Raw genomic sequence first — 14715 nt, 5'->3', positions numbered from 1 at the left:
AAAATAAGTATATAATAACAAATTCGTCACAATAGACTGATTGGAAGGTGATTGGTGAACAGAAAACCAGCCCCAACTCTTCAGATACTCTTATGAATAGCAAGATTTGGCCGTCACTCTCATAACGAATCTCAAAAGTGCAAAGCGCAATTTTTTTATTATTTTTTTTTGCGGTAATAGTCGACCTGTGTTCGAGTGTTTCACTATAATCAAACCACGATAGAGGTTTCATTGCTGAAAAACATGCCAGAGAGAGAAGGAGTTAGATGAATGAATGGGGAATGTAGGGGATAGAAATGTATAAAAAAGTAAGTCTGAATACCCTACAGATGAAAATATTTTATTTCAGTAATTTTCTTTCAAAATAATGGCAGTAAATCTCACACTTATCTAACCTAAAATAATACAGACTTCGACATAAGATATGAATCAAACCGAGAATCGTCTGTCTATTTGTCAAAGTCCACTGAAGCTAGTTCAATTACTCTCTTTGACGAAATAAACTATTTTTCTTACCTCTTTCAACGCCGTTAGTCTCATTCTAATATATCAACCGTTAGGCCTTCCACTCCTACCACGAGTAACTTTGCGTTTAACTTTTCTTTGGCTGATTTCCTTCTCGTAACTTTAGTTAACTTCTCGTCTGCTCTGTCTTTGTCTGTATGTCTGCTCTTCCCGCTCATTTCACACTATTTATATATTTATCACTAAATCATCTGCTCGCCTTCTAGAAATATCTATATCCTGGACATCAATAAATTTCACGCGACGTTCGATAGCCTCAACATCAATAAATTGTAAACACAACTTCCAATAATCGTCTGCTTTTAACTCTATTATTATAAAAAACTAAACAACCATGAAATATCATGTCACAAAATAATTAACAGTTTTTTATAGCGATACATGGTCTCTCAGATCCACTGTCCGACACGCTAATCTTTTTTCATTACAGTACATCGTATTGGATTATTACCTTGAAATATTAAAGTTTTCTTTTGTAAATATAGAAACATTTGTAATTTTACAGCCTTCCAACCAGTGTTTCCTCTAAGCTCCGCGGGCGTATAACAACCAATCAAGTGCCGCGCACTTCATTATTCCAGCCGCACACATCCTCAGTAATGGTGACGGTCTTAATGATCCTGGCAGTCTATAGGCTTAAAACCAAATTAACAAACTGGTAGCATTGCAAAGCGGCCTAATGATCCAGTAGAATTACTAGTCTAAAAAATATCCCCCTAAAAAAAATTAGTAGCGCACATCCTCGCATTGTCTTGATACTGGTGCACATGAAAAAATTCATTCCGCACATGGATTGAAAAAAGTAGAGGGAACATTGCTTCCAACTCGAATAAGTAAGGTCAGTTACGGTCTAATAGTTGGAGTGCCTGGACGATCTAATCGTCCCTAATTCAGCAGTGACAGACTAGAAGGAAAGCAGCTAGTCAACAACACCCACCGCCAACTCTTGGGCTACTCTTTTCTCAACGATTCATAGTCCACGGCTGAAAGGGCGAGTATGTTCGATCCGGAGATTCGAACCCACGAACCGCAGATTGTGAGTCGAGTGACCTAACCATCAAGCCATACCAGGCCGAATCGCTATCTTAAAAAAAAAAATAAAGAGAGTTACAATTATAAGTTTTAAATACGGTAGATTTTGTTACAGTGAAAAGCTATAGTAATATGGTGTTTTAGTTTAGAATTTAAAGTTTTAATATGTCATTTTATTTTGAGTCAGAATGCGATTTATAATGTTAATATATGTATAAGAAACAGAAGATGCTTATGTGGTGTATATCAGCCTGTACATGTGTCTATATATATATGCATATATTGAACTACCAAAACTCCATTAGGCTATTTTATTCTAATACGAGAAGGCTAAATCAACTATTTACTAGCAAAGAAATACCTGATAAAATTACCCTCAGGTAAAAGAAGGAATGTCATCAGCATCTACGATAAATATACTTGTCAGTATTTCTTTCTCTTTTTGCTCAATATTTGTTATTACAATAAACAAGAACGTGATATGTTTGACTTGATTCCTCCATCATATTTTCTCTATGTATCTAGATTAAACCGTCAAATTTTTCAGGATTTTATTAGCCTCACTAAACAGCAAATTATTTTGAAAGTCCGAGTGAATATGTGTTGGTTACTATAGACAAATATCTCGAAAATCTTAAGTATTTACATCAAATCTAACGTGCAATTTTATATGTAGGTCAACTTATCAGAGCTATAGCTGTTTCTGAAAGCTTTGCCTTCCAGCCATTTTTGAGTTGCACTTTAGCACTGGACACGTTCTTTTTTATCAGGTAAGTATCATAGCTATACGAATATTTTTATCAGATTTGTATCATAGATGGATATTTTATCACGTATGTACCATATATATATATATAGATACATTTTATCAGTTATGTACCATATATATAGATGGATACTTTTATCAGGTATGTAACATGCATAGAGGGATACTTTTATCAGGTATGTACTATATGTAAGTGGTTACTTTTTTACCTGATATGTACAGTAAATCAGTAAATAGACGGATACTATTTTTATTTATCTTTTGCATACCATTGAAACTTTTAAAGTTCTTTCTTTTTATTTTCATTCACGAATATGAACAACTAATCATTGAAGAAGTAATGAATTACTTAAAAAATGATGGATTACTGTTTCTATATTTTCCTAATAATTTGTTTTTTTATTCCAGTGGTTTCCTAGCAACATACACAGTATTAAGGCGAGAAACTCCAGTGAAAGCTTTTTCTAATCCACTGCTATTGTTTGTTCATCGTATCTACAGGTAATAGTTTAGTTGCTATATGTAACACTAGATGTCAGATTGAAATCTTGTTTACGTTATATCGTAACATAGATGTAACGTTTGCGGCAAAATATACATGTTAATTAAACAAATGTACAGTGTTATCACTGGTTGATAAGTTATTATTGTCAAATGTTTTTGTATCAACAAATAAAGTACCTAAAATATACTTTTAGTTTTATTTCAATTTTATAAATAACCTGATATTTTAGAAGTAATTGGACTATTTATTTGTATAACAGTAAGTCGAGGTGTATCTATTATTTTGGCATGTAAAAAAGTTCGGTTCATAGTCACGGAATGGTAATTCTAAATGAACATTAATAACATCATTGCTCTTGGGATCTTGAATAAGTACCACTTCTTGATGTATTAAGATCCGTTGTTACATGGATAAATAAATATTTCAACATTATATGTTTAAGTAATATGACGATTTCCAGACTTCCAACGTTGGACGAAATGTGAAAAAACATTTTTCTATATTTGCTGACAATACGTATCAAAATCACACATGCAGTCACTGACCACAGTTAACGAATTCCTTGCCCGTAAAATAAATTGATGACTCAAGAATCTTAAGCTCACTTTTAAAATCAACCAAACCATAATCACTGAAAATTTAGGTAAAAAGAAGTTAATGAAAGATTTTGTACCTTATCCTATGTATCCTTATGCTTACCTTATAGATTGATACCTGCGCACATGGTCGTGGTGGCGCTGACGGTTCTCTTTCCTCTTATCGGAGGAGGACCCGTATGGTCTGAAATCCTTGACCCCTTAATCACTAACTGTCGTGAACGTTGGTGGACGAATTTGCTGTTTGTCAACAACTTTGTTGTCAGTGCTGAAGATAGGGTAAGATCAATCTAACTGTTTGTAAATTAACAAATAGTTGGTCTTCTAAAAAAACTTAGTTGCCATTTACAGTATACAGTATTTATAAAATAATGGTCTGTGTTTGATATTATCGCTTACCTTAGTTCTTATCCAAATTTTATATATCTCTATTCCATTCTACTTTGCTATCAATTTTTGCGCTACTTTAATCAGATTATGAAATTTCACTTCGCTCTTATAACGCACTCATGACTCTAAAGTACGAAGCGTGAGTTATGTTATTTTATTTATTGCGACAATGCTGCACAGATCCACAGTCCGGAACACTAAAAACTAGGCCGCGCCAAACTTTTTTGCCTTTACATCTTATATTTCTGCTCAACTACTTTTATAGTTGGAACTTTTCATAGAGAATAATAGATATTGATAGATATTCTAAATATCTGTAACTTTATAATTCCTTGGAAAATATCGATATTACTAATATAAGTACACTGTGTTTTGAATATAAAAAAATGATACAGTCCTTTTTTTTTTCAAGGGGATTACTTGATAATCTACAAATGATTATATCACTCTCTAAAAAACAAGAAACTTAAGTAATAAAAACATGTTGAACCAAACATTTTCGTTATTCAAAGTGAACTTTCTTACGCCCATTTTTCTCTTAGGGAACTTATTGAAGTGCTTAGTCATTAATCTTTGTAGTTTAATACTTTTCATTTGGAGTCAGATCACCAAAGTCGTATTCTTCTCTGAACAAGAAAATGGGATCAGTGTAGAAATCTTATTTTTGACATCACCTTTTTGAACCCCATGATTCTGAAATAGTAAATATCAGTTAACTACACTTGGGTGTTTCAATCGTCAAAATGGCGCTTGATCTTTATCTTTTGTTCTTAAGTTAGAAGCCTATTCTGGGCTAAGAAGACAGGTCAGATTTTTGTTTGTTTTTCTCGGATATATGCACAGAATTACTTAAGAAATATCAACTGACAAACTAGGGGGAAGGCAGCTAGTCAATAGCACACACTGCCATTTCTTGCCATCACTCTCATCTGACAAGTTTAGTGGTCACTCTTATAACGTACCCAAGGCCCCAAAGTGTGGAAGGTGATTTTTCTATCAGTAACGGTACGCGAATAATGGACCCTCAAATCCATAGCCCAGTCGCTAACCGCTTGGGCACACTTGGATCCCAGATCAGAAACCTCTAAAGTTCGGGCATATTGAACCGTCCTAAGCAAAGATTTGACATTCGCGAAATGTGAATACGGCTGTTTATTGCCGCAAACACATGCTCCGCACTTTGGGACCAGGAGTGCGCTACCAAAGTTGTGGTCAAGTCCCAAAAGCTGGCAATGGGTGTTGTTGGCTAGCTGCCTTCGACCTAGTTTATAATCTCAAAGTTTAGGATCGGTTATTTGCAGATAGACCTTTGTAGTTTTGAGAGAAAATTAAAAACAAACAAACATATTCTTGCATTTAGCCATCTTTAACTTTTATAGAGCTGCTGACCAAAATGAGGAGAACAGGATACATAGACAGCTCTCACGATCTAAACATGGCCGTGCAAATCAAATTTAACTGAACTAATTATCTGGAAAATATGTGATAGTTTCTTTGCTTCGTAAACTAAAGATACTTTAATGTAAAATACAATACTTAGTCCCAGCTGTCGCTTAGTCATAAATATAATATTACTCGAGGCTAAAATATTATATTGCAATTTTGGATAAAAACTTCCCTGAAATTGCTACTTAAACTACGATAATATATGTAAGTTTTTTTTTCTCAACATGAAAAAATTATGTCGCATATTGCAATGTTTTTGCTCTTCTGTAGCTATTTAAATAATTTAATTTGTTGAAAGTTTAAAACCATGACGCCCAGTTTCTTAATACATTATAATTTAAAATAAACAAGTTATTAACTTTGAGTATTAAGTTCAATGTTTTAATATTTATTTGCAACCGCTTAAACAAATGTTTCATTTAGAAAATTCAAACTAAAGTCTAGTGTTGAATGTTTGGTTTGAATTTCACGCAAAGCCACACAAGGATTATCTGCGCTAGCCGTCTCTAATTTAGGTCCGTAAGACTAGAGGGAACGCAGCTAGTCATCACTACCCACCGCCAACTCTTGAGCTACTCTTTTACCAATGAATAGTGGGATTGACCGCACATTATAACGCTTCCACGGCTGAAAGGGCGAGCATGTTTGGTGTGATGGGGATTAGAACCCGCGACCCGCAGATTGTGAGTCGAGCGCCCTAACCACCTGGCCATGACTCAGATATTTCTGTAAACTCGGCAATGGCTCATTTATTTCCATATTTATAATGAACAGAAACGTAAAAAACATGATTTATTAAACTTAACGAAATTGTTCTTATTCAGGAGCTTATATTAATTCATAATTTGTCTCACTTATTAAAATGCTACACTAGTTTGATAGCCATATTCAGTGATTAATAAGCGCAAAATACAGTTTTTCTAGATAATTCGAAAATGTTAAATTGAATTTTGATTTATTTTTTTAACTAAATACACACACACACACATATGTGATAATGAGTTTGTTCGAACTGGATTTTTTTCTCTTTTTTTATAGTGCTTGGAGCATTCTTGGTATGTGTCTTGTGAAGCCCAACTCTTATTCGTTGCAGTTGGCATCATTTTGCTTCTCAAAAGGTAACCGTACTTTCAAATGCTCTTAACTATGTTTTGGTATATTTCTGTATACTTTTCCAGTCGTTTGAGATAATAAGTATTACTTTCGTTTGCTTTAGTCGGTTTTTAATTTCCCAGTTCTGTATAACTGTTATATATTATAATTACTATCATACGAAACACTAAACTGTGGTGTAAATTTGTATATATACACGTGCGTATATTTAATTATAATCCATTCCAAAAGCGAAACAAAGCAAGAGCAGAAAGTTTACTCTCCTCGGTCCATTTCTTCACATGATTCAAGAGGACATCGTTATGCGTTTTGTGTCACCTGCCACGACTTCAAAACAATGCGTAGTCTTCACAAACTTTGTCACGTATATGTGTTCCAAACAATAAAGTGGCTGTAGCACTAGCAGTTTACCTGCAAACATTATAATGAAGAGCTCCAACTAAACATCAGCTCTCCATATCAAAAAAAAAGATGTGAAACGAACTGATATGCCGGGAAGCCCAAAACTCACTTTTATCATAAATTGTGTTGTTGTAACGCATAGATATAAATGGAAATACCAATAATTTATAGAAAGAAGTGCACCATGATATAAGCTTTATTGCTAATGCACATAGAAATAACACATTTGGACTCTAATTCTATTTTATTGTTCTGAATTAAAACTCTAATCTAAATAACCTGTAATGAAGACAAAGATTAAGACGTGTATACTAATTACTTCAATAGCAGCCACGTAAAAATTTGTATAAATTTTTCCTTTTGGTTTCTATATCTTGAATTTCGCGCAAAACTACACGAGGGCTATCTGGTAGCCGTCCCTAATTTAGTAGTGAAATACTAGAGGAAAGGTAGCTAGTCATTACCACCCACCGCCAACTTTTGGGCAACTCTTTTACCAACGAATAGTGGGATTGACCATCACATTAATGATGGTAAAAGGGCGGATATGTATGGTGGACTGGGGATTCGAACCCGCAACCCTCACAGTGCTAGTCAAGCGCTCTAAATATCTGGCCATACCGAGTCAATTTTCTTTCAACAGAAATATATATAATTTTTATTTATGTTATCTGTACAATACATTACTCCAGCTTTTCCCTAAATAGTAATTTGATTAAGATACAGAACTTGCATAGAAGATATGAATATTATAAAAATGGCTATATTTGAAATAAAAAATCTAAACTGCTTTGTAATTTAAAAATAAAAATAAATGGTTAAAATCGATATAATAGGAAAATAATTACATTATATGATCAGCATTTCAGCTGATAAATAAGTATTTTTTTCTTGTAATCATTTTAACCATTTCTTTGTATTTTCCGATTTTATCATGTTCCAGCTGCGTTTGCTTGTTGAACTATTTTTAGCACCATCTGCCGAATAGAATGTAAAACATTTTCCAATTTTAATCATTTCATCAACAAATTACTCAATATAGTCTGTGTTTGCTTTTGTGCATGTATCTTTTATTTTGTATAAAAGAAAAGAGGAAAGTTTATGGTCAATTAACCTTTAAATTCTATACAACAAAGATTAGAAGAAAAATACTTTTATAATTCAAACAGAAAGTTAAAAATCAACAAAAATACACTAGAGTGTTCTAGTGATAACAGGAAGCAAAGAAAAAACTGTTAACAAGCTCTGTCATACGAATTAACCTGAAATATGGGTTCTTCAGTTATAAATGAGCTGCATAATTTAACATTCCGTCTGGAACTGAGCCTGTAATCGTATGTAAAGAGTTGGCTTAGTATTTTCAGGTTAAAACGTTGAAAATTCACAAACGTTTCAATTTTCGTAAAATAAATGCAGATCAGTCAACTTTAGGCAACGAATTATTTCCCTATCGATCATACCATTAAAGCATGTTATTCTGAAACTATTATAATCGAGTAGGCGCAAGCACATTGAATACGCGTGGAATGGTAATAGTTGTAAATATCTCGGTGCTGTAGCTTGTGGAATTTTGTTTGTTATGATACGTGAAGTATAAGACAACACATCTGTCCAGAGCTTGGAGCTGTAGCTTGTGGAGTTTTATTGTCATGGAGTGTGGAACATTACCTCTGTCCAGAGCTTGGAGCTGTAGCTTGTAGAGTTTTATTGTCATGGAGTGTGGAACATTACCTCTGTCCAGAACTTGGAGCTCTTGCTTGTGAAGTTTTTATTGTCGTGAAGTTGGGACAATACCTCTGTTGACAGCAATAGACTCACACTGTTACATTAAGTTATTCAAAGTATTCATTGCATGCATTAACTATAAGCATAGTGGTATAACATAAATTTGAACTACGTAAAAACTCTTGCTATGTAAACATATCTTACTTTTTCTCTGATATTAGATTACCGAGATTTGGTGTTCTCGTCATAATAGGGTTAATAATATCGTGTATTACGATAACTGCAGCATTAACCGTCTACTACGTTCTTCCACCGACCGTATTGTTCGCTCAAGCTGATTTACGGTAAGCCTTTACTAGCTTCATACTTTAAAGCGAATCCTATTTGATTGCAATGATATTTTATTTTATTTTATTCTGTACTGACAAAACCAGTTGTTCTATTTACTTTCTATCAATAATCAATAGTTTATATTTACAAAACCTTTCTTAGAAAACAGGGGGTCGCTGTAACCCGCATGTAAATAGCTATGTAAATATATAATTTTACACTTCATTCGTAGAATATATCATGCTTTACTGCTTGAGTGACAGATTGTAAGAAATTTAAATTCTTTTGCAAAAAAAACAAAAAAAAAACATCGAACTGAAACTTCCAAAATACGCTTTTTTAACAAATGCTGGTTTCTCTGTAATTGATTGAAAAACATTTCTTAATAAAACACTTTCTATACTTGTTTCTTACGAAAGCTGCTGTTAGCAAATCGCCAGAAAACTCGTGAGAAAACGTGTAATTAGTGTGCGGTGTTGAATCATTTTGTTTTAGAACATAACCACTAAAGATAAAGATTTTGTCTTTTTTTCCAGGCAAAGACTTCAGTCTGAAGACATTATGTATCACAAACCATACATCCACCTTGGGGCATATTGTGTTGGCATGTATCTAGGCTACGCTATCGCAAAGCGTTCGTATATCATACTGAAACCGGTAGGAGAACTTTGTTTTCCTTTCACCTATTTTTCCTAATGAAAAGAAGTGTGGGCAAAATATAGAATACTAATATTATTTTCAAGCTATTAAATATTCAGATTTTTAATAAATACAAAGCCGAATATATGAAATGCTTAGGAGTCAAGTGTTCAACCATGGTTTCATCAGCATTAAATCTAATTCACAGGTCATTCGATTCTTTCAGGAAGGTACAATGGATAATGTTACTTGTTTGTGATTTCGAGTGTTAACACATCACTTAAAAACAACTGAAATCTAGAATATTAGAATTGAAGGTGTATTGACAAAAGGTTATTTTACTATTTATTAATAAACTTTGTTATTAATCAGTTGAGTTTTACTGTAATATGGAGCAAACTTCCTGAACTGCATAACAAATCCCTTCTCATGGCTCATGACTATCTGAGAATTAGTTTTGATGTGCATCTGCTCTCATCATCCTAGCTAGGCCACTGATAGAACGTGAAATATGGAGGATTTTCATGCTCTAAAACATTTAGAATGAACTTGATGACAAGTTAATACTATGTAAATGAGCTGAATGAAAGGATTTCTCAATAAATTTAATGCTAATAATAACCGGTTATAATGCATAACTATGTTTCAACTTGATAAGACATTATATGACTTAGTTCGTGTAATTTCATATTATGAAAGGTACAAAAATTAACTATGTATTATGCTTGTTTGTTTAGAATTAAGCACAAAGCTACACAATGGGCTATCTGTGTTCTGCCCTCCACGGGTATCGAAACCCGGTTTCTAGCGTTGTAAGTCCACGGACATGCCGCTGTGCCACTGGGGGGCATATATTATGTATTTAAGCTTGTTGTGTCAGTCTAAAGTTGTAAAATCCCAGAATTAAAATATGCAAGACTTTCCGGTCTCAGGCGCCAAGTGTTACTCAAAATTCGACGACTTTCTGGTCTCAGGCGCCAAGTGTTACTCAAAATTCGACTTCAAAAAGCAAAACCTTTCACTTTTTTTATCAAATTGAAAATAATCTAAAGTTGTAATCTCAACACATTTTTAGGTCTCCTCTTATAACATTATAGACCTTCTACAATATTGTTTTGGTTATTAAAATTAAGAATTGTATGAATAATACCTATTAAAGACGTTTTTATTGTATTATCTGCTAGCCTAAACAATATGTTGATTTTTTTTTCATTCGTTTTATAGATGTTTATTATGTTACACACCCATGTATATATGAAATAAGCTTTTTTAAGCATTTTCAACTGATAATGTTAATATTTTTTCATGTGTTTTATAGCTGTTTATATATGTACACACCTACGTATATATGAAATAAGCTTTTTAAGCATTTCCAACTGATAATGTTAATATTTCTTAAGATTACTCTTGCTATTCTTTAACATTACCTAACTTTTTTGTTATAAATGTATTTTAAGCTAAGCATAAGTTGAAATGATTTAGCAGAATTTAAGTCATGAAATACTTATTTATCTATGGCCGAGCGCGGCCTATTTGTTAGCGTGTCGTACTGTGGATCTCAGAATCCGTGGTCCGCAACCTGTTCCCGCCATAAAAATCACAACAATCCGTGGGTGAGTTATTAGAATAACAGTCAAATCACACTATTCAATTAAAGTAACCCACGAGTTGGCGGTGAGTAGTGTTGACTGCCTTCTCTCTTTTCGCGAAATTCAGCAAACAAATATCAATCTCTGGAGGCACCTGACGCTTCATACAGTTTTTTACAATATATCAGAGATTTCACAAGTATATAAGTTCAATCAGAATTGCTTATAAATCCCAACTTATAAAGGGAATAACCATTACATATTTTCAATCTAATAATCAAAATAATATTTTTCTAATTAAATTTTCTTGCATTGATCAATTCTTTACAATTCCTTTCCAGCTTAATAATTACTGCCATCATCCAATTTTAGGCCCCGGCATTGCCAGGTGATTAGGGCGCTCGACTCGCAGTCTGCGGGTCGCCGGTTCGAATCCCCGTCACATCAAACATGCTCGCCCTTTCAGCCGTGAGGGCGTTATAATGTGACGGTCAATCCCACTATTCGTTGGCAAAAGAGTAACCCAAGAGTCGTATCACACAACTTAATTAAATCATTTCTTCATTTTTCTTACTTGAATGTTAATATTATGCCAATTAAACAGACGAATGTTGATATTATAATTTTTTTTTCATATTATGAAACATTCAGTATGTGAACTTTTGGCTATCAAGTTTACTTAAAAAACAAACCCGTTTTGTGAACTCTATTCTGGATTATTTCTCTCAATTTTTTTCTACATAACATTTGGGCATAATTGTTGCACACAATTATGTGTACACGGTGTTTGAGAATTTATTATAATATTAGAGTTTTTCATTGATTCTATAGTTCTTGAATATTTGCCAATGATCTTTTCAGTATGTCCTGGTTCTTGGCTGGACAGCAGCAGTCGCCTGTAATTTAGCTGTTGTATTTGGAGTCTACTATTGGAATAGAGGAAACGAAGTGATAGAAGCTGCTGATGCTGTAATTTATGCTGCCACGCACAGAACAGTCTGGGCTCTCGGGATTGGTTGGCTAACGTTTGTTTGTGTAACTGGGAATGGAGGTAAATGAGCTTAAATGTTAACATGTTCATTAAATTCATATGGCATCTTTAATTGCAATGTTAACTTTGCAGTTTAGTTACAATATAACAAGCGAAGGATAATTATAGTATTTTGGCACTTGTGTGTAAAGTTAAAATCATAAACAATATTCAACGTTAAACTGGTACACAATTAAAAACATTGTTACGTCTCTGTTCGTTAGTTAATTAATTTTCCGTAAATTCGTTCCAACGAAACTTTAGCGACACAAGTCCTTTCTTAGATAAAACTGGTTTATTCTTTCCGAATACAACTTTACCGATACACTTAATTTCAACAGTCGCTCTATAACAAACGCTAGGACGTCTCACGTGCTCGACAATACTCAGTTCAATTACTCATTACCTCGTCACGTTGTGACCATCTTATATATACCAGACTACTCCCAATCTAGTAGTCTCCCGATAATTCACGAAGGTTCGAGAGAAGGACGTGGCGTGATACTAGCCACGTGACATCGCTGCCATAACAACATTTTATATAGGCCTATCTATGGCCTTCAAACAGTTGACGACTCTACATGTTTCGACGTTACAACCTCATCCTCAGGAGTTATGATTTTAAGCAAAGGATAATTAAGTACCTCAGATAAAAAAAAAAAACAGAAAGGAGTACTTTTGCTATAGCAAGTGTAGGAATCTAAATCAAAGAAAAACCATACTAACATTTATTTACGTCATTTAGTAATATCTAGTGTAATAATAGAAGCTTGGGAAATGGTTCTACAAACCTCATTTGGTGAGGTTTAAATGACAGATGAAATAAGTGTTGATTTAACCAAAACTAATAAGCAGTGACAACTAAAAGAATGGAGTCTATCTAGAACGCTACTCAACGAGAACATATAATTTGTATTTATTTTATTAATGCAAACTGTTATTGAAATCTTCTATTAAAAACCTTTTCATAGTTTTGTATACTAAACAACGTTCACCGATATTGACAAGTTTTCGAATAAAAGTTGTGCTCTAATTATTTTCTTTTATATTTGTTTTCTTATTTCGTTATATCTGAAGGGATCGTTAGCAAGATTTTATCTTGGCGAGCATGGATTCCCCTCGGCAGGATAACTTTTTTAACCTACCTCATACACCCTCTGGTTCAAATGACGTTGGTAGCGCACGTGAAAGAGAGGCTTCAGGCTGATCAATATGTCGCTGTAAGTCTTTTTTTCTCGAATAAATTATACGAACTTGCAAAAATTAGGTTATAGCAACGTATGATTTCAAAATTCGCGTATTTGTATAAGTAAGTTTAGAAAAATTACAATTGAATTATTACAAAAACCGCTCATTAGTGACGTTTAAATTTATTTTTTTACAACTACATTATGTTTTGAAAAAAATCTTGAAGAATAGTATGAAAGAAAGCCAAAATATTAACTCGTAAAGTGATTTCGTCTTCTTCACGAATGAAAAGATCATTTTTGAATATTCCCACTTTGTTATTATATTCTGAATGCACGGTTATATCTTAAAAGTGTATGACTGTACATACAATAAAGAAAATAATGTAGAAGTAGTGTAAGTTATAATGATAGGTTATTTAATTCTCTCACAGAACCGACGTGCTTTTTAAAGACTCAATTAAATAAATAATATCAGGTGAATAGATGTAATTCTCTGAATAGGTAAAGTATCTACTGTACCATCACATTATATTTATCATTACAGATGTATCTGTTTAGTGGTTTACTCCTGGCTTCTGTGACAACAGCGTCGTTCCTTTCTGTTCTCGTAGACATGCCTTTTCGAGAACTCGAAAAAGGTTGTTGTGTCCGCGTTAAGAAAACGATCAAAGTCCGAGCAGCGAAAGGAATCTGTTGGATCCATGAAATTAGGATCCAGGAAAGTATCCATGAGAGATAAGGAAACATGGACCTGGCATCCTGAAGAAGTCATTAATAACCCAGTGATGGAGAATCAGCACGTTGACTGACCGGAATAACTAGGTTTGAATAAAGATGTTAAGCATAAGAAAGCCATCAGAAGGCTACTTTGAACTCTCAGTTTGAAAGAGAACCCAGTTAATGATCTCTTACACTATTCAAGTAACTTACTTGTTGCACAATGCATTGGATTCCGCACAGTCAAGCAAGCGATACACTCTGAACATATATATTTATATCTACAAACATAGAAAAAAATACTGAGACTTGTGTACACTTTAACTGAAGCACTTATCGATGGACGATAAGAAAGTAATAAATCATTTATAAAATAATTTCATTAGCTTCTCATTTTTGAAAGAATCATGTTTGTGGTCAACCATATTACCCGAGCATCGAATTGCATTATTTTTACTGATCTTGAATTGGACTATACCTCATAGCTAACTTTAGCCTTTTAAAGTCTTACTGTTCTGGACGTCTTAATACCATATTACTTATTTATTTATATTGAGGACCAGACTGAAAGTTAAGTTCGTAGAATATTGAAATGTAATTAATGAAACATAAGAAAGAGGACAATACAATTTAAAAGTTTCTTTACGTGATTAAAATCCCAGGGCACGGTATGACTTATGATTATGTTACATAAAATGTTTATTATTCTCCTATGTTTTG

General features: G+C 33.5%; 2 protein-coding genes across 2 annotated transcripts in view; both read left to right on the top strand.

Moving 5' to 3' along the window:
• Positions 1 to 8578, top strand: part of LOC106459774 (nose resistant to fluoxetine protein 6-like) — a 24692-nt gene extending 16114 nt beyond the window's left edge. Inside the window, exons 7-11 of the mRNA XM_022386712.1 lie at positions 2234 to 2327; positions 2732 to 2824; positions 3535 to 3703; positions 6299 to 6378; positions 8368 to 8578. Of these exons, the coding sequence (XP_022242420.1) occupies positions 2234 to 2327; positions 2732 to 2824; positions 3535 to 3703; positions 6299 to 6378; positions 8368 to 8578 (647 nt within the window). The remainder of the gene's footprint in view (positions 1 to 2233; positions 2328 to 2731; positions 2825 to 3534; positions 3704 to 6298; positions 6379 to 8367) is intronic.
• Positions 8579 to 8784: 206 nt separating this feature from the next.
• On the top strand, positions 8785 to 14272 carry LOC111085917 (O-acyltransferase like protein-like). Its single transcript, XM_022386749.1, has 5 exons — positions 8785 to 8844; positions 9348 to 9487; positions 11920 to 12109; positions 13166 to 13308; positions 13823 to 14272. The coding sequence occupies exons 2-5, from the start codon at positions 9392 to 9394 to the stop codon at positions 14015 to 14017; spliced, it is 624 nt and encodes a 207-aa protein (XP_022242457.1). The 5' UTR covers positions 8785 to 8844; positions 9348 to 9391; the 3' UTR covers positions 14018 to 14272.
• The last annotated feature ends 443 nt before the right edge of the window (positions 14273 to 14715 follow it).

The sequence above is a fragment of the Limulus polyphemus genome, unplaced genomic scaffold (assembly GCF_000517525.1).
Source record: "Limulus polyphemus unplaced genomic scaffold, Limulus_polyphemus-2.1.2 Scaffold30, whole genome shotgun sequence".
In the NCBI taxonomy this organism is placed as follows: Eukaryota; Metazoa; Arthropoda; class Merostomata; order Xiphosura; family Limulidae; genus Limulus; species Limulus polyphemus.
This window is presented reverse-complemented; position numbering and strand designations above follow the sequence as displayed.

Excerpts from the sequence above, each read along its gene's own strand:
- LOC111085917 (XM_022386749.1), top strand. The coding sequence starts at position 9,392 with ATGTATCACAAACCATACATCCACCTTGGGGCATATTGTGTTGGCATG. Across the intron at positions 9,488-11,919 it reads CGTATATCATACTGAAACCG|TATGTCCTGGTTCTTGGCTG; the intron begins GTAGGAGAACTT and ends TGATCTTTTCAG. Across the intron at positions 13,309-13,822 it reads AGGCTGATCAATATGTCGCT|ATGTATCTGTTTAGTGGTTT; the intron begins GTAAGTCTTTTT and ends TTATCATTACAG.